The sequence below is a fragment of the Fundulus heteroclitus genome, chromosome 3 (genome assembly GCF_011125445.2).
Source record: "Fundulus heteroclitus isolate FHET01 chromosome 3, MU-UCD_Fhet_4.1, whole genome shotgun sequence".
Lineage (NCBI taxonomy): Eukaryota > Metazoa > Chordata > Actinopteri > Cyprinodontiformes > Fundulidae > Fundulus > Fundulus heteroclitus.
In genome coordinates this window covers 38,266,700-38,285,497 of record NC_046363.1, presented here as the reverse complement: position 1 = coordinate 38,285,497, position 18,798 = coordinate 38,266,700, and the positions used below count along the sequence as shown (strand labels likewise).

Below are 18,798 nucleotides of genomic sequence, written 5' to 3'. Positions count from 1 at the left end.
TCTTCTGGCTCCTCCTAGCGATCCTACTCCGATTCGCAGAAATACAACGCTCCCAGTCACAAACAACCAATCAGAGCCAGGAGGGGTATCTTGCTCCGATTGGTTGTTAGCAGTGTTCATCACTCTATATGTATGCAATGCTCACACCACCTCCCCCGCACAACGTCACCCTCATTCAAGCTTAAGATTGCCGGTGAGTGGCAGCTGTGAGGAAAAATGGCCGACAAACATTTTCCTGCTTTACAGGAAAATTGACAATTTCCGAAGTGGCACCTGATCAGAAAACAATGACTTTTTCCTAGTTTCAGGCTGAGTCCACAGTTTTCTCCAAACTCCCAATGGTATCTTTTCCATCTAGAGAGCTTTATTGAACAGGTGCTTTGTCTTGTAACTTTTTAATGCCAATGTAAAGTGTTTTCAACACAATCATTATAGCGCTGTGAGGAAAAAAACAGAAGCTTTAATATCTTTTGGAGCATTTTTGGAGGAACAAAAAGACTAATATTTTTTTCATTAAAGCTGCCTTTTAAATAAAGAAAGAAAATGTGAAGTTGCTAAAAATCTGGGTTTTATTTAATTGCAATGTATACAATCAAGACTTTGTTTTTGTAGGTTTTTTTAAGCAATCCTTTAACTTTCAGTGTCTTACAGGTCTGGAAACGGTCACCAATGGAGCAAATAGTTGGACTCATAACCCTGAGTCTAATTCCACCCATGAAAGGACCCACACCTCTTCATCTCCTGCCTCATACAACCAACCACTTGACAGGAAGTGGAGACCAGAGACGAACAGCTCCAGAAGCGCTTCCTTCAAAGACAAACAGCCCACTCCAACTCCTCCAAACGAAGCAGCAGCTGGAGTGTTTGCTCCCACTGTCCATAGGGGGCAGCACAGCAGGGTGGAGCTGTCCCCCATGCTCTCTGGGGCGAGACGGAGGCCAGAGAGCTACGCTGTGACCTGTGCTCACTCTACCTGCTTTCCAGGTGTTCCCTGTGAGCCCACACGCTCAGGATCCTTCAGGTGTGGCCGCTGTCCGTACGGCTACACCGGGGACGGAGTCACATGTAAAGGTAATGTTGAGTCTTTTAATCCCTAATGTTATAGAAAAGATGGATTTTTACAAGGATTTCCGTATAGTCGGGTAGTTGACATAACCTCCTGTTTTAGATGTGTTTTAGTTTTGTGTTGTGATGTTACACACCAGCTCAGCTTATGTCACCGTCTCAGAATCGTCTGTTTTGTTGGTAAAGCTCGTCATCTACAGGACCTTGTAACATATTGATACATTTTGAGCTTTTGTCGCTTTACAGTAACAAATCCAAGGTGTTTCGTTTAGTTTTAATGTGGTAAAACACAAGGTAGTGAACAGTTGTAATGTAAAAAGAAAATGATACATGGTTTATAATATTTTTTTTATTTTTTTATTTTTACGGTGTCCTGTCTGGCAATGTGGCAATAAGAATTGTTGTCTTAATGCCAAAAAGAGCCCAACAGATTTTGCTTTCAGCTTTCACCACAGTGCTCCGCTTGATCCATACATGTAAATAGCTTTATTATAATTCATGCAGGGAGTATTTCATGTTATATAGACACTACAAAGAGAAAGTAGAAGAGGAAAAGAAAAACAAGAAAAAAAAGGAGAAAAGGTGAAAGAAAGAGGAGATAGAAGGGAGAGAATGATAAAACGTCTTCAGTCTGCTTCATCACCTGCAAATGTAAAAAGAACAGCACAACCAACGGATATAGAATTACAGATACAATAAAGCAATACCTTAATACCATCACTGAAGAATATGTATTATTATTTAATATGACATGTATAATGTGGCAGCTGAAGACACAATAGGGTCCTTCTTTGGTTTATAATGTTTTTTAATTTAAAAAAATCTGAGTCACATGGCATGTATTTTTATTTAGCGCCTCTGAGTCAATATTTTATTTTACCACCATTTGCTGCAAGTCTTTCAGGATACTTCTCTACCAGCATTGGCGCATCTCAAAATCTTAAATTTGTACCCCTTCTTCTTTGCAAAATAGCTTATGCTCAGTCAGATTGGATGTCGAGCATCTGTGAACTTCAGTTTTAATGTCTTACCAGAGATTCTGAATTAGATCCATTTCTGGGTTTCCCCTGGGCCATTCTAACACCTGAATGTGGTTTAATCTGAACCACGCGTAGCTCTGGTAGTGTGTTTAGGGTTATCTTCCTGCTGGGTGGTGAACCTCTGCCTTAAACTCATGTCTTTTGCAATCTCAAACAGGTTTTCTGCCCTGTGTTGCCCTGTATTTAGCTCCATCCATCTTTCCATCAAAGTCTGACCAGCTTCCCTGTCCCTGATGAAGAATAAAATCACCACAGCATGATGCTGCCACCCCCGTGTTTCACCATGGGGATGCCATGTTCAGGGTGATGTGCCGTGTTAGTTTCCTGCCTGTTTTGCACGTCTATGAAAAAATAACATTTTGTTCACATCTGACTGCAGCAGATTTTATTTTATTTATTCAAAGACTTTCATTGCTGAAGAAAGCCACGTTTAGCAGAGTGTGCTGATTATTTTCAGACAATGGATTGAACAGCACTCTGTGAGATGTTCTAAAGCTTGGTACATCGTTTTATAACCTAAACCTGCTTTAAACCTTCATATCAACCTTATCCCTGCATTTTATACTATGTCCCTTGTTCATCACGATGCTGTTTGTTCACTGATGTTCTCTAACAACCTCTAAGGCCCTTCGCAGAACAAATGGTTTCCCACTAAGATTAAATCACATGCAGGTGGACTCTATGTACTAATTATGTGACTTTTGACAGCAATACCGGATTTTATTTAAGGATTCCAGAGTACATTTTTTTAGATTTTTTTTTTCTTAATTTTCCTTTCACTTAACAACCAAGTGCCACTTAGTGTGGGTAGGTAGGTGGGTAGACGCTTGTTGTTATAACGTGACAACAGGTGAAAAGGTTCACGGGGTTTCGAATATGTTTTACGAGGAAGTTTCTCCCTTAACCTGCTGTTTTAGCTGAAAACGAGTTTTGGCTTCAGCTATTTGCAGATCTCAGTGTGGGCTGAACATGGAGTGCTCTCTGCCCAACACCTGCACCTGCAAGGCGGGTTACACCGGATACAACTGTCACATAGGTGCGAGCGACAGAGCTTTCTCGCTGGTTATTTGTGCAGGAAAACAAGCTCATTAACACATCAGCACCTCTCCAGATCTGTTCCCTTTATCTCAGCGTCTGATTGTGTTTGTTCAAACTGCGTCTCAGCCGTGTGCCGACCTGACTGTCGGAACCAGGGGAGGTGCGTGAAACCCAACGTGTGTGAATGTCCTGCAGGCTACAGCGGGCCTACCTGCAAAGAAGGTAACTTGAACTCATCCTGAGACCAAACAGACCTGCTGAGAAACACAATGCTTGCTAATTGCTGATGAGTGTTTCTGTGCGTATATGTGTCGAGCAGCGAGCTGCGAGCCGCCGTGCCAGCATGGAGGTACTTGTCTGGCCAGAAACCTTTGTACCTGCGCCTACGGCTACGTGGGGCCCAAATGTGAAATCAGTGAGATGCCCTTTTAACTATTTTAATCAATATGTCCAGCCAGGCTGCTAATTTTAGCTCTTTGAATTTGTTTGTGTAACTCAATTTTCATGACTCACATATTAAAAAAAGACAAAATATAAGACAAATTAACCAAGCCTGTAATTCCTGGTAAAGATCCCAGAGAGCATCTTCTGGGCCTTTTTACAAAAGTTAAATTGTGTTTTTTTGTGTAGCTTTTAGGCAACAGTGTTGTGTTAAACTATAGGTGTCAAAAAGAAAAACTCATGGGTGGTAGATGGTAACAAGGAGATGTCAGAAAAAGAGAGCATTTGTAAGCTGAATAAGCCATTGGAGGAAGTTTTAAAGCTGACAAAATTTTGACAAATCATTTTGATTAAATTTCATTACGTGGTTTTGTGAACTGGTCTCACGGGGCATGCCTAAGGCTTTTATTTTCACTTCCCTTGCTGCGTTGAACTAATTGAATACTGCATCTTTAAATGAAGGCTCAATACAGGGTTGTATTTGGAGAAGTTTATCTGACCTATTTGCACCCAAGTTTTCACTCACAGGTCTGCAGAGCTTTTACACGTTGAGAGACGTCTCATCAGTGTCCTCATGAATAACAACGTTAAAGTCACACTGGACCAAAAAAGAGAGAAAGTATTTTGCTATAGGTTACCTATCTATCGCCTTTTTAAATGCATGCATGTACAGAAATTATCGGCAACTACAGTAAAATACCATCAGAAGCTCTAAGGTAAATATATCTTCATTGCAGTAGAGCAAACAACACACTGACAACAAGTGAAAAGTCCAACTTTTGATATGAGTTAATTATTTCAGTGAGAATATCTTTTGATTTATTAACAAATCAAGGGCGTCACATTTATCAGCACCATTAAAAATTTCTGTTACATAATTTAAGCACTTTTTAAATATATAAATTGGATAATTTTTCATAAATCAGTCTACAGAAACTCCTAAATCTCAACTTTTTCTTATAAATATAATGGGACCTAAAGTTGAGCGTTTTGCCTACAAACACTTCATACAGGTTTAATTAAAAAGCTGGGTTTGTACAGTGAAGGCTCTATAATGCTGTGGGCTCATTTCTCTTCCAAATGCTCTAGAAACCTTGAGAGAGTGCTTAGTATCATAAACTCTGATCTAACAGATTGTTTTCAATAAAATAAAAAACGGGTAACATTTTCCAAAAAACTAAAAACAGGCCGTCATTGGATCAGAAAAATTAGCTCAGCTAAACTAAACCAACACTGAAATGGTTCACCAGACACAAGTCCACCTTCTTTCATGTTAGCTCTGTCCTCAGACTTAAATCCCAAACTGTGGGCTGAGCTGAAGAGAAGAGAGGATAATTAGAGGACCCAGGAGTCTGGATGATGGAGAGAATGGTTGGTTCAAGGTTCCTCTCACGTTCTTCTCCGACCCTGAGAAACGTTACTGACATTTTAGACATTTTAGACACATTGCCAGAAGTCTAAATATATTCGGACGGTCCGTTTCACACCAATTCAACTGAAATGAAAGTGGAAAGATTAATAAACACAGCTGAAGCTTCCAGCTGCAGTCACTGATTAGCTCCTGTTCAAGGGCAGAGAGACAAAGCAAGTTGTCATACATCTTGGAGATGACCTCCAGTCAGCGGTGAGGCTGTTTATCCTGTCAGAACATGTTGGTTCTTCACAGAAGGATTCAGTTCATTAGCCGTATGCTGTTTCCATTCAGGAGGACTAATTGGGCTCATTTTTCTCCCAGTGGTTTGTAACAGGCACTGTGAAAACGGCGGCGAGTGTGTTTCCCCAGATGTCTGCAGATGTAAACCTGGCTGGAACGGACCGACGTGCAGCTCCGGTAGGGAAAGAAACCCGATCATGCAATCTAACGGTACCTCAGAGACGGCGTGTAAAACAACAGCTGTCTTCTGTCCCGTGCATGACCTGCAGCTCTGTGTGACCCTGTCTGTCTGAACGGAGGATCATGTATGAAGCCCAACATCTGTGCCTGTCCCAGTGGCTTTTTCGGCTCTCAGTGCCAAATTGGTAATGTATCTTTAATCAAGCTTTAATTAAATACTAGAATAACAAATCTCCCTGCTTGCAGTGCCTTGCAAAAGTATTATCATATTTTATGTGATGGATTTGCACAAAATAATAATACGTACCTTAAAAGGCCACATTATTAGTGAAATTAAGTCCACTTATGTATAATCTAAGTGTGACCTGTCAGTATAAACAAACATACTTTGCTGAAAGGCCCCACAGGATGCATTACTAAGCAATAGGCCTCATACCATGAAGACCAAGGAGCTCTTCACACAAGTCAGGAACAAAATTGTTGAGAAGTACCAGTCAGTGTGGGGTAAAAAAATCTGAATCTTTAATGTTCCCTTGGAGCACCATTAAATCCATCATCTTCAAATGGAAAGCACATGTATCAGAACAAACCTGCTGAGAAAGGGGCGCACACAAAAACTCACAGATGAATTAATCAGAGAGGCAGATCAGAGACTAGAGGCATCTCTGAAGGAGCTGAAGAGCTCCACAGCAGAGACTGCAGGATTTGTCCATAGGACCACAATAAGCTGTACGCTCCATAGAGCTCAGCTTTATGGAAGAGTGGCCAGATTACTTGGTGTTAAGAATAAGAAGGCATGTTTTGAGTTTGCCAAAACGCAAATGGGGGGAATCCCCAATTGTATGGAGGAAGGTGCTCTGGTCAATGTAACTTTTTGGCCACCAAAGAAAACACCATGTGGTCCAAAATCAACACATCCTATCACCCCAAGAACACCATCCCCACAGGGAAACATGGTGGCGGCGGCATAATGCTTTAGGTTTTTCAACGGCAGGGACTGGGAAACTGGTCTAAGTTGAGGGAAAGATGGATGGTGCTAAATACAGGGACATTCTGGGGCAGAACCGGTGTCAGTCTGCCTGTGGTTTGAGACTGGGACGGAGAGTCCCCCCCGCAGGACAACAACTCAAAGAATACTGCTAAAGATTGAGTTGAGTGGTTTAAGGGGAAACATTTAAATGTGTTGGACGGGTCTAGTCAAAGTCCAGACGTCAATCCAGTTGAAAATCTGTGGTTAGACTTGAAAATCCCTGTTCACAAGCAAAAACTATCCAACATGAAGGAGCTTGGGAAGTTTGGCCTTCAGGAACGGGCTCCCAGAGAAGAGATGTGGCGAACCCATATATAGAAACTGATCCAAACACAGTAAACTTTAATTGCTGCAGGTGTTTGGATAAGTCTGGAGGGGATTTGAACGGTTCTGCATGCTAAAGTTTTCTGTTATTTAGTCATATTTGTTGTTTGCTTCATGATAATAAAAAAACATATCTTCAGAGCTGTAGGCATGTTCTATAACGGTGCAATCTCTTAAAGACTTCTTCATTCCAAGTAATGAGGCAACAAAACATGAAAACATACCCGTGGGGGTGAATATTTTTGCAGGGCATCATAGTTATCACCTCTAAAGCAACTTGTTTGGATCTCTTAGAGCAGTTCTACCTTTTTCAGCTGTTTGCAGTCCACCCTGTAAAAACGGAGGTCAGTGTATAAGAACCAACGTGTGCTCCTGCCCTGAAGGATACACGGGGAAAAGGTGCCAAAAAAGTGAGTTTTCAGTTGGGTTTTTTATTGATTTGGTTGCTTTTAGGAATTCAGTTCTGTGCAAAAGTCTTGAGTCATCCCTTATTTCTGTATATTTTTCTCAAGACATCAAACTTTACGTAACATTTGGAAGCATTTCTCCAGCAACACTTTCTCAATTTCTGTTTGAACTTTGGCTGCTTTTTCATATACTTACAGTAGCAGACCATTTTCTGAGGAATGTTTTATTAATTTGACTATCATAAAGTCTTTGTTTGGTGTGGTGACCAAAGCGCAGACAGGAACGTGGGATGAGCATAGCAAAGGTTCCTTAATAAAATGGAATAACCAACAAAAACCACACAAGGAGATTTGCCATATAGGCAGAAACGGAGAAACGGACAGGAACATTGCAGCAAACTTATGTACTGAGGGAGGAGTGGAGAATGACACAGCAAGCAGGCGAGTCAATCAGGTGATAATGTGGAAGGAAAGGAGGGAAACTGAGGGAGATACACTGTTTAACACAGAGGGTGGAACTAAGACGCAATGAAACATCAATCCACAAGGGAAAAGACAAATACTGATCTAAGGGAATAAACTAGAAAACAGGGAAAAGAACACAAGAAAATAAGAAAGAAACTAAACCTACAGGTATGAATCTATAAGGCAAGACCTTACTCAAACTAATGAACACAAAGAAATAAACTAAATAGGGCAAGACCATATAGAACATAATAAACAACAGAGAAATAATGAAAACAGAGACATTATAAAGATGCATTAAGACTATGTGTTGTGTTTGCACAATATGTCATCATTGTTAGGTCAAAGACTGGACAGAAAACGTGTTTTGAAAGCAGCTGAAGTTCAAAGAAAAACTTTGAAAGACCTTCTGAAAGACTAAATATTTGTGATTTAACACCACTTTGAATGATTATGGTGCATGTGGCTTCTTGGAAGCGATGTTAAAAAAAAGGAAAGGTTTTCAAAGACTTAAAAACACATTTGTTCCAGGTGTTTGTGAGCCGATGTGCATGAACGGTGGCAAGTGTGTTGGTCCGAACACGTGCTCTTGTGCTTCAGGCTGGAGGGGGAAGAGGTGTGACATACGTGAGTAATCTAACCATTTAAAGTCATGGATCACACAGCGGGAATAACAATAAAACTTACAGTTGAACATGTTTGGAATTAATCTGCAATAATAAATAAGAACAATCACAAAACAAAACTAAGCAAGACAAACGCAGCCCACTCTTTGAACAAGTCAGAATCTTCTGGTGAAAATCATTTCAGGTTTAGCAGGGAAGACAAAGAAAACAAGCTTATATCTGCCTGCCTTGTAGTCCATTGAAGTTTAATTTTTTCGTATTGTATTTGCGCCACTGCAGAAGACTCAAAAACACTCGCGCTTTGAAAACCAAGTAAAAAAATGGCATTCTCTTTCAAAAATAGAAAAGTTTTGTTACCACTGCCATAGTCAAAGTTGCTGTTATGATGTTAGACCTAACTGACAAATTCTACTTGTACAATAACAGAGTAGCCTTGACTTTCCTGAAAGAAATTGCCTTCAGTAATTTCCCTCTGGGATTATTAAAGTATTTCTGATTCTGTCTCTGTTTTTGTTTCAGCTGTTTGTTTGCAAAAATGTAAAAATGGCGGCGAGTGTGTCGGACCAAACACGTGTTACTGTCCTGCTGGCTGGGAAGGTCTGCACTGCCAAACACGTGAGTCTATAAACCATATATGTACATCACTCCCAGACATTATTTATTACAGGTGCTGGTCATATAATTAGAAAAGGTGGATTTTATTTCAGTAATTCCATTCAAAATGTGAAAGTTGTATATTATATTCATTCATTACATACATACTGATATATTTCAAGTGTTTACTTCTTTTAATTTTGATGATTATACCTGACAACTAATGAAAACACCTAATTCAGTATTTAAGAAAATGTGAAAAGGTCCAACACTGAAGACACCTGGTGTCACACTCTAATCAGCTAATTAACTCAGAACACCTGCAAAGGCCTTTAAATGGTCTCTCAGTCTAATTCTGTAGGCAACGCAATCATGGGGAAGATTGCTGACTGGACAGTTGTCCAAAAGACGACCATTGACATTTTCCACAAGGTGGGCAAGACACAAAAGGTCTTTGCTAATGAGGCTGGCTGTTCACAGAGCTCTGTGTCCAAGCCCATTAATAGAGAGGGGAAGGGAAGAAAAAGATGTGGTAGAAAAAAGTGTACAAGCAACAGGGATGACTGCACCCTGGAGAGGATTCATTCAGAAATGTGGGGGAGATTCACAATGAGTGGACTGCAGCTGGATCAGAGCTTCCAGAACCTCCTGACAGATGTATGCAAGACACGGTTCCAGCTGTCAGAGTCCTGGTGTCAAGACACTCTGGAACAAGAAACGTCAGAATCGTCCTGCCTGGGCTAAAGACAAAAAGGTCTGGACTGGTGCTGAGTGGTCCAAAGTTAAGTTCTTTGATTAAAGTCAATGTTGCTTTTCTTTTGGAAATCAAGGTCCCAGAGTTTGGAGGAAGAGAGGAGAAGCACAGAATCCACGTTACATGAGGTCTAGTGGAAAGTTTCCACAGTCAGTGGTGGTTTGAGGTGCCATGTCATCTACTGGTGTTGGTCCACTGTGTTTTCTGAGGTCCAAGGTCAACACAGCCGTCTACCAGGAAGTTTTAGAGCACTTCATGCTCCCTGCTATGGACCAAATTTAGGGAGATGCAGATTTAATTTTCCAACAGGACTTTCCACCTGCACACAGCGCCAAAGCTACCAGTACCTGGTTTAAGGACCAGGTCCCTGTTATTAATTTGCCAGCAAATTCACCTGATCTTAACCCCGTAGAAGATCTATGGGCTATTGTGAAGAGAAAGATGCGATACACCAGACCTAACAACGCAGAAGGGCTAAAAGCCGCTATAAGAGCAACCTGGGCTCTTATAACACCTGAGCAGTGCCACGGAGTGACCGACTCCATGCTTCGCCGCATTGCTACAGTAATCCAGGGAAAAGGAGCCCTAACTAAGTACTGAGTGCTGTACATGCTCATACTCATGCTCATGTTTTACTCCAATTAGTTTCTAGAAACTAATTGGAGTCCATCTGAGCGTAATCCAATGGACCGAATATGATTTGGAGTAGAGCACACTCGTCTTTAGTATCGCACATTTGGCAGCACATATAAGACCAGAATAGTTTGAAGACTTTCTAAGACTGAAGATCAGGCTGGCTAACCAAACCATAAAAGAAAAGCATTGGTCAGAGAGGGGACAAAGAAACCAATGGTCACATTGGTGGATATCCGTGATCTCTTATGGAGAAAGAAGAACCATTCTAAAGGAAAACTACTGCAAATGTCTTCCACCAATCGTATTATGTTGGAGTGGCCAGATGGGCATGGCAGCCCACATGAATCTGGACAAAAAACACCTCAGAGATTGTCAGACCAGGAGAAAAAATATCTGGGAGACTCAAACCAAAACCCGAACTTTTATCCTGAACTCCAAGCGTCTGGTGCCTAGCTGCTTATTGCCTGGCACCTTCCTGATTCACCTACTATGAAGCTTGGCAGTTAAGGTAATTCTTGATAGTAATTCTTTACTATCTGGAAGTCCATAAAATGCAGTTCATAGCCTTCAACTGATCCAAAACTCTGCAGCAAGACTTCTGATGAAAGTTGAATAGAGGGATCATATTTCTCCTATTTTAGCTTCCCTTCATTGGCTTCCTGTTAAATCAAGAATAGAATTTAAAATTCTTCTTCTAACGTATAAAGCCCTTAATAATCAAGCTCCATCATACATCAGAGCTCTGATTACCCCGTATGTTCCTAACAGAGCACTTCGCTCTCAGACTGCAGGTCTGCTGGTGGTTCCTAGAGTCTCTAAAAGTAGAATGGGAGGCAGATCCTTTAGCTATCAGGCTCCTCTCCTGGGGAACCAACTCCCAGTTTTGGTCCGTGAGGCAGACACCCTGTCTACTTTTAAGACTAATCTTAAAACTTTCCTTTTTGACAAAGCTTCTAGTTAGAGTGGCTCATGTTACCCTGAACTACTTCTATAGTTATGCTGCTATAGGCTTAGGCTACTGGAGGACATCAGGGCCTATTTTTCTCACTCTACTGATTTCTACTGTTCTCCAATTTGCATTGTTAGTTATTTCAACTTTTAACTTTATGTTCTGTCTTTTTTTCTCTTCATAGTAGGTACTCCTGGTCTGGGGTTATATTAGCTTTGACACCATCCAGGGGGGCATATCCTCTGCCATTACCCTATAACATAGAAAGAATTCCTGGATCAATGTGTGCTTCTGTGCTCTTTGCATCTTTCTTGTTGTGTCTCTGCTCTGTCTTCTGTAACCCCAGTCGGTCGAGGCAGATGACCGTTCACACTGAGCCTGGTTTTGCTGGAGGTTTTCCTTTCTGTTAAAGGGGAGTTTTTCTTTCCACTGTCACTTCATGCATGCTCAGTATGATTCATTGCTGCAAAGCAATACCAATTTGACTTTGTAAAGTGCCTTGAGATGACATGTGCTGTGAATTGCCCCTAAATAAATAAAAGTGAATTGATTTGCAATGTTTTTCCGTGACACAAACTGGGTAGCTGGTCCGATACAGCAGGGGTTTCCAAAGTTCTCAACCTGCAATCCCCAAGATAACAGTGCCAGAGACCGGCAGCCCTCTTTTGGTGGGGAGGGTTTTTATGTGGAAATTACAAGACTAAAGTCATAACATTGCAGGAATGAAGTAGTGATTTTATGAGAACGTTTACTAAAAATGTTTTTCCTCAGCGATCTGTAGACGGGCGTGCCTGAACGGGGGGCGGTGCGTCTTGCCCGACCACTGCCACTGTCGGAGAGCCTTCAAAGGCCTCACCTGCGCTGTAAAGGTGAGATGCAGGGCCATGGTTCTCAGACTCCAGTCGGCTGATTCTACAGAACCAGTCCAAACATGATGTGTATTAGCTGTTTTTTTTTTGTTTTGTAAAACCTGTTTTTTTAATCATATGTGCTCTTCACAGGCTTCACGTGCAAGATAAGACAAGAAGGAGAATCATGTCTGCAAAAGACATAAGAGGAAACTCCAGATTATGTTTGTAGGTGTGTGTCTGAGTGCACGACAGAACAACATGTGCTTACACGTGCACATCTGAACTCTGACTGAGGAACATGACTTATTGCACTTGTGGGTTTTTTTCTCTGCATTTCGCTACCTCAAGGCTTAAAGTAAAATCTGTTGAATTCATTTAAAGAACTTTACACAGTATATAGATGTATATGTGCAGTGTATATGTATACACCCCTGTCAAAATGTCAGATTTTTGTATTAAAAAACAAAACAAATCCACGATAAATGATTTTAAGCTCTTTTCCAACATTACGTTTAATAAGACATACTGTATAACCTGTTCAATCCAACAGAAAAATACATTGGTTTGACTATAAATGAAAAAAAATATAAAATTGCTGTATATTATTCAAATAATATATGTGTAGAAACAATGTTTGATTGAACTTCCTCATTCGGTTTGTCTACCTGTATCCAACACCTAACTTCATGTTTGCCCACTCTACCTGGCAAAGCTTTCCAAAATCGATCAGATTGTGAGGAAACCGCACCTCTTGCCCTCAGGCCTCTTTTACATCATCCAACGGATTTTCTTTCATGTTTAACTCTAAACAAAAACATAATTTTTCTTCTGCTGAAGCCATTTGTTGATGTTTAGAGTCACTGTGATGCTAAAAAAAATTTAATCCCTCTTTATCCTCAGCTTTCTAAGAAAGCTGTGTTTTGCTACAAAGCTGGCTGGTATTTTTCGTCCATCTCGACAGAAAACTGAGTTGTGTTTAAAAAAAAACCATATCCTAGGTGTGATCCATGTTGAAGCACATCTGTGGGTGCGGTGTTCTTTTGGCGGTGTTCTGCAGGTTGTGCTGCTGCCAGATTGGTGTGTTTTTGAGTAATGGGGAAAAAGTTCCACTTTGGTTCCCTCAGACTGTAAAAACTTGTCCTCTCAGAATATCTAAGCTCAGACCGGATGCTTTAAAAGGGAAACCCTCTGTTTTACAACTCTACTCCTCAGTCCAGACATACGATCTGCAGATTGTTCTCACATGTAGAAGACAAGCTGTACTGATTTAAAATTTCTGCAAATCCTTCAGTGATGCTGTCACCCTCTTTGACCAGACAGTCTTGTCTCTTCATTCGTTTTGCAAAAACTTTGGAAAATAATTGCTGAAGGATGCAAATTTCAGGAAAATCCTAAACATTTGCAGTTTGTAAGTGTTAGCTTAAGGGTGCGTAGACTTATGCAACCAGGTTATTTCATCTCAAAACAGATTTTTCCAGTTGAATTATACAAACAATTTACGTCATTGAAGGTGGGGAAATAATTTATCATGGTCTCATTCAAATACAATTTTAGCTTTAGGATTCCTTGCCTTGATGATAAACTATAATCTAATTTACCTTTTCCCAAACTGATGCTTAATTTTTAACATTTTTCTTGAATTCAGTTTGATTTTACAGAAGGCATAATTAATATGAAGTCACTTATATAAATACGTTGCAATTATTTACGTCGACGGCAGATATTATGGAAATTTGAAATGCAAGTTTCATAAATGTTTTGCTAATATAATGCAGATCATATGCACCAAATGTACTGCTTCTGTCTGTTGTGTAAATAAATGTTTAACACCATTAGTTTTTATCATTTAATGTCAAATTACAGTATGTTTAAGAAGAAAGTACAAATGTTTCATTTATTACAAAATGTGTTGCATATCACCGAAAATAATAATAAAAAGTTATACAGAACAAATTAATAATCCCCATATCGGAGTCTGGAAAAATGATTAGTGGGATTTTTTCTTCTCCTCGCAGCGAGGACCGGAGAAATGTGGCCGGCAGCGACATTTGTTGGGAGAAATGCACTTCCCTCCATTCAGGCAGGTCTGGCTGCACACCGCTGAAGCCCAGACAAAGGAGACAAAGGCAAAGGTGTTAGCTTTTTCTGTAAAACACGTTTGTAAAGTCTGACACCAGAAACCCAGCAGTTGGATACAAAAAGGCAGAGAAATGTCCAATCTGGACATAAACGGAGCAGAAAAAGAGCACATAAAGTAGAAGTGATGAGAATTGAATGCAGAAGGTGAAAGCTGTGTGTGAGTGTTGACCTCACCAGTGTGGCACGCACCACCCAGCCATCCCTCTGGACACCTGCAGATTCCTGGAGCCACGCAGAACCCCCCGTTCCTGCAGCCTTGGGGGCAAATTGCTGTTGGGAGAACGAACCAAAGAGAAACTTTCAATGCTGAAGAACGGTAAAGGAGGGGAACGCAGGATAGAAACGGCATCAATAATCCATCCAAAGAGAACAAAACCTCACTTAAAATGTCTCAAGCTAAACATTTCTGCACCATTTGTGTAGAAACAAGCTGCAGGAAAGACTCAATGCTATATTTTGGTTTATTAAAAAAACTTTAGTTCTTTCTGCAGATTTAAAAGTGTAATGCACTTGGATATTTTACAAGCTGTGGATGGGATTTCTCTTCCTTTAAACACACCCAGACACTTGGTTTACACTCTGTATGAAAATAAATGTCAACCTTTCATTAAAATTTGCAAGAAATACATATTTATTTGACTTAGACAACTTTATTTGTCATTTTGTATGCACAGAGTGCGTACAGAAAGCTAAAATGAACTTCCAAGGACCTATTCACCACCATTCTGTTTCTAAGTCACTCCTAGTAAAGGAAACGGATTCACCAAGTGGAGCTTCACACGTCAGCTTGGGTGTGGGAAAGCCTTGGAAACAGCAGATGGAGCAGCTCTCTGTGGCAGCTTCTGACCTTTCTGTGCTAATCACTTGATTAGATGCGACCATAAAAACGCACCATCCTGGCATTTCGAGCCGGTCCAGCTGGAAGGGCAGATGCATTTGGCCACTCCGTTGACGGCGGTGCATTCCCCTCCGTTCCAGCAGCCGTCGGCACACGTCACTGTGGAGAGAAGCATTTCTGGATCTGAATTATAAATACTTGGCATGGTAATGGTTAGAACGTGGGTACATGGATGAATGAGTTGGTGGGTGGGTGGGTGGACTGATCAAATAATTTTTCCTTGATTTGAGCAGCTAAAGAAGACTATTTGCCAATGGAATAAGAGCTTTGCACTTAAAATAAGAACATTTTATCTCCATCATCTTATTTCAAGTGCATGATATCCAATTTATCTTATTTTAGGGGTAAAAATATTAATTCCACTAACAAATAGTATGGGTGGGTGGGTGGAAGGATGGGTGGATAATTGGTTGACTGAATTAGTGAGGACCAGATGGATGAATAGACAGGTATCATAAACCTTCTAACCTTTGTGACAGTATCTTCCTCCATATCCAGGCTGGCATCTGCATTTTCCTGGACGAAGACACGTTCCACCATTTTTACACTTGGGGAAACAGTTGGCTGCAACAGAACCAAGAATGTTCTCATTAATCCTTTTTTCATTGCCTCTGTTTAGAATTTTAGACACTCTTCAACTATAAGGAGCATGGTAAATGAATTATACTAGTTTTTAATACGTAACTGTTTCTATTTCGTGCTAAATATGCAACCCTCTATTATGGCAAATGTCTAAAGAAGTCACTAGTTGCTTTAAATGAACCAGATGTTTTAAAATAGCTTTGGACAACGGTTCCTCGGCATATCTAAAGGTCATCTAAGCTTTCTGTAGTTTCCATTTCTAAAATACATTAAAGACTAAAAGTGTAAATGTATGAAGTGTAGGCCCAAAAATTTTAGGGACAAATGAACAGCATCTACAAGTAATATGTTGAAGAAACAAACACATAAATAATGCTATACATTAAAGGACATCATGGACATCATCCAATAATTGAGGAAAAACAGTGTGTAGGTGTCAAAGTGCTGTTTTCGGCCTCACAAATTTTTTCCCATTGCTGTTTCAGTCATTCAAGGTCAATAGCTGCCAGTAAATTGTACATACAGGTGCCTCATAATGCAGTGGATTCTCATGGTTACAGCCGCAAACTTCCAATGTTTCTTCGTTCTGATTTTATGTGATAGAAGAGATGCTGTTCTGAAAAGTGTGGCATGCATTTACGACCCCTTTACCACGGCACCCCTAAACATCTTCATTTGTTAAGTCCAAAGTCACCCAGTTAGTGAAGTTTTTGTTAGAGAACACTGGTGAACAAACCGCATCAGGTAGAAAAATATGAAAATAGCCTTAAAAAATGTGAAAAGAGAAAGGGTGTGGCATAATTATTTCAGTCTCAACTAGAAGAAATAAATAAAAAATTGTTACTTTGAAGAAAAACTAGTTTAACCCAAGTAAAAAGTAGTTTATTCAAGTGTACGGCAATTATACTTATTACATACTTAAAATAAGGCTGTTTACTTGAAGTTAACTTTTTATAAACTATAATAGGAATATACTTAATAGCATAGTTAAGTATGTTGTACTCAAAAGAATAAAGAGCAGTATAACACTAAGTAGGCCCACATTAATATTAAAACTTATACTTAAGTATACTTAATAAAATTAACTTGAAGTATACTACTTTTTGCTAATGGTCTGCAGAATTAAGGGATGACTCAACACATTAACTAAGTGACAATATTATTAACACACAACTAGAATACCTGGATGAATTAAAGTGTCCACAATAAATGGGTTTTCCTAGATAACAGCCGAACCGAACTGTTCTTCCAACATGTCCAGCCCAAAGCCTCACCGTACTGGCACCGCTCTCCCTCATAGCCCCGGGAGCAGAAGCAGGTGTCGTTCCGGATGCAGACCCCTCCGTGGCCGCACGGCGGCTCGCACCGCGCGCTCACGTCGAAAACGAAGCCGACGGCGACTCCGCGCGGCGCGTCCGAACCTCCGGAACAAGCGCCGATAAGGGTGAGCAGGAGGGTAAAAAGAGAAAAGGCTGGTTTGTGAGCCAAAATACCCATGGTTGGTTTTATTCCTTTGTTTGGCTGTAGAAAAAAAAGAAAACTGAAGAAACGGAGCGGTGGACGGAGGCTTGTCAGCGACGCTCCGGGTCTCTCTGACAGAGCGGGGACCACCGGGAGGCTGAGCACTGGGCGGGGAGAGCGCGTCCTCATGGTGGGCCGGCTGTTCGGCTGCTGGTAAGGTTGACAATTAGAAAGAAAAAAAACTATAAATAGGGTTATTTGCTATTATTATGAATAGTATTTTTGCCTAGAATACCTAGACAAAAAGTATTCTTGGTAAAAAATAAAAAGATAAAAGGAGCGGGCAACAAATAACTCACTAGTAGAATGTTTGGTTTAAAGATGCAGGTTCTTTGTGTGCTTTATATATATTTTTTACTGTTAAGAGGTTGAACAAAAGCATTTAAAAAAGACAGAACTTTATAAAGGAATGATGGAGGTTTCATGTAGACCCCAACCTCAAAATCCAATATGGCTGCCACATGAGCCGCTGCATCCCTGCTCCAAAACCATCGCTTTAGATGTTCTCTGAAGACCTTGTCGGCATCCTCAAGAGTTTGACTTGGGCTTGTAGGACGAAGCAGCGGCACTAAAGAGCGAGAAACCCTGCTTTAAAGCGTTAGTTCGGATTTTTATTTGAATGGAGGTTCTGTGAAGTTATGAGTAATACATATGTGTTAGGTTAATGAGTCTCTTTAAAAAAGTCCCTGTGTGTCAGTGCATTAATTGTTTCTCCTGTGTGTCTCTGTGTTGCCCTGTGATGGACTGGCAACCCATCCAGAGATGAGAACCAGGCCTCCTGCACGGATAAAAGTGGTACAGATGATGGGTGGATCTGGAAGGTTGAAGTTAGATGTGGTGGAACAAAATTCTCTCCTGAATATTTACCATTTAAACAAGTTTTATAGCCGCTGCAGGGAATCCTTACGCAGGGAATAGAAAAGATGATGTTCACTGCACTGGAGCTTCATTTAACAGATTTTTTGAGCACAAAAAAAAAGAAAAGAAAAAAAAGAATCATGATTACTTTTCAAATGGAGGCCAGAATTTAAAGCAAATGAATGGGTAGTTTGGTAACACGTGACATTTTGTTACTTGGTTGGTTACTCTGTTAAATTAACACTATTTGAACTGAAAATTTGTAGTTTCGTGCAAAACGTCTACCAGTGGGTAAAAAGGCCTCTGTGAGTGGATTTTACAGAAGACGTTGGTGCCGGTTCAGGGAGAGCACATGTGGGAAAGCCATTTCCTTTCAGCTTGTTAAAGAGAAATGCTGGACATATATCTGGACTATGGAGGTTGGAGGAAGGTCTGCTCTGATGACAATAACACACGTCTGAAGAGGATGTAGACTTCTGCTCCAGCAGGCGTTCTGCCCGTTAGCTACAAGCTCACCGGTTAGGTAAAACTTCAATTGTTGGAGATTTTCTGTTGCTACACACACCAAGCCTCTGAAAATGCATGATGCAGATAAATAAAAACAAATTTCATTTCACTCTTTATTTTTCTTCTATGACACGTACTCTGGGAGTTCTCTGGACCTGCCCTGTGTCCCAGAAGGCAGCGAATTGGCGTCTGACGATTTCAACAGATGTGAGCATACCAAGAGCCGCTGGACACTTTGT

The 18,798-nt window shown here is 40.6% G+C and overlaps 2 protein-coding genes across 4 annotated transcripts in view; one reads left to right on the top strand and one right to left on the bottom strand.

Moving 5' to 3' along the window:
• LOC105935532 (von Willebrand factor D and EGF domains) overlaps positions 1-13,886 on the top strand; it is a 37,472-nt gene extending 23,586 nt beyond the window's left edge. For all 3 annotated transcript variants that reach the window (XM_036135333.1, XM_012875985.3, XM_036135334.1), the window contains 11 exons: positions 652-1,071; positions 3,046-3,141; positions 3,270-3,365; positions 3,463-3,558; positions 5,320-5,415; positions 5,508-5,603; positions 7,087-7,182; positions 8,176-8,271; positions 8,790-8,885; positions 11,975-12,072; positions 12,205-13,886. In XM_036135333.1, the coding sequence (XP_035991226.1) occupies positions 652-1,071; positions 3,046-3,141; positions 3,270-3,365; positions 3,463-3,558; positions 5,320-5,415; positions 5,508-5,603; positions 7,087-7,182; positions 8,176-8,271; positions 8,790-8,885; positions 11,975-12,072; positions 12,205-12,222 (1,304 nt within the window). In that variant the 3' untranslated portion in view covers positions 12,223-13,886. The remainder of the gene's footprint in view (positions 1-651; positions 1,072-3,045; positions 3,142-3,269; positions 3,366-3,462; positions 3,559-5,319; positions 5,416-5,507; positions 5,604-7,086; positions 7,183-8,175; positions 8,272-8,789; positions 8,886-11,974; positions 12,073-12,204) is intronic.
• On the bottom strand, positions 13,887-17,394 carry LOC105935531 (von Willebrand factor D and EGF domains). Its single transcript, XM_012875984.3, has 5 exons — positions 16,948-17,394; positions 15,560-15,655; positions 15,086-15,190; positions 14,368-14,463; positions 13,887-14,154 (listed from the first exon to the last, which is right to left on the bottom strand). Exons 1-5 carry the CDS (start codon positions 17,321-17,323, stop codon positions 14,042-14,044), a joined length of 786 nt encoding a protein of 261 aa, XP_012731438.2. The 5' UTR covers positions 17,324-17,394; the 3' UTR covers positions 13,887-14,041.
• Positions 17,395-18,798: the final 1,404 nt, after the last annotated feature.

Excerpts from the sequence above, each read along its gene's own strand:
- LOC105935531 (XM_012875984.3), bottom strand. The coding sequence starts at position 17,323 with ATGAGGACGCGCTCTCCCCGCCCAGTGCTCAGCCTCCCGGTGGTCCCC. Across the intron at positions 14,464-15,085 it reads CGGCTCGAAATGCCAGGATG|CAATTTGCCCCCAAGGCTGC; the intron begins GTGCGTTTTTAT and ends TTCTCCCAACAG. Across the intron at positions 14,155-14,367 it reads GGGTGGTGCGTGCCACACTG|CGGTGTGCAGCCAGACCTGC; the intron begins GTGAGGTCAACA and ends TCTGGGCTTCAG.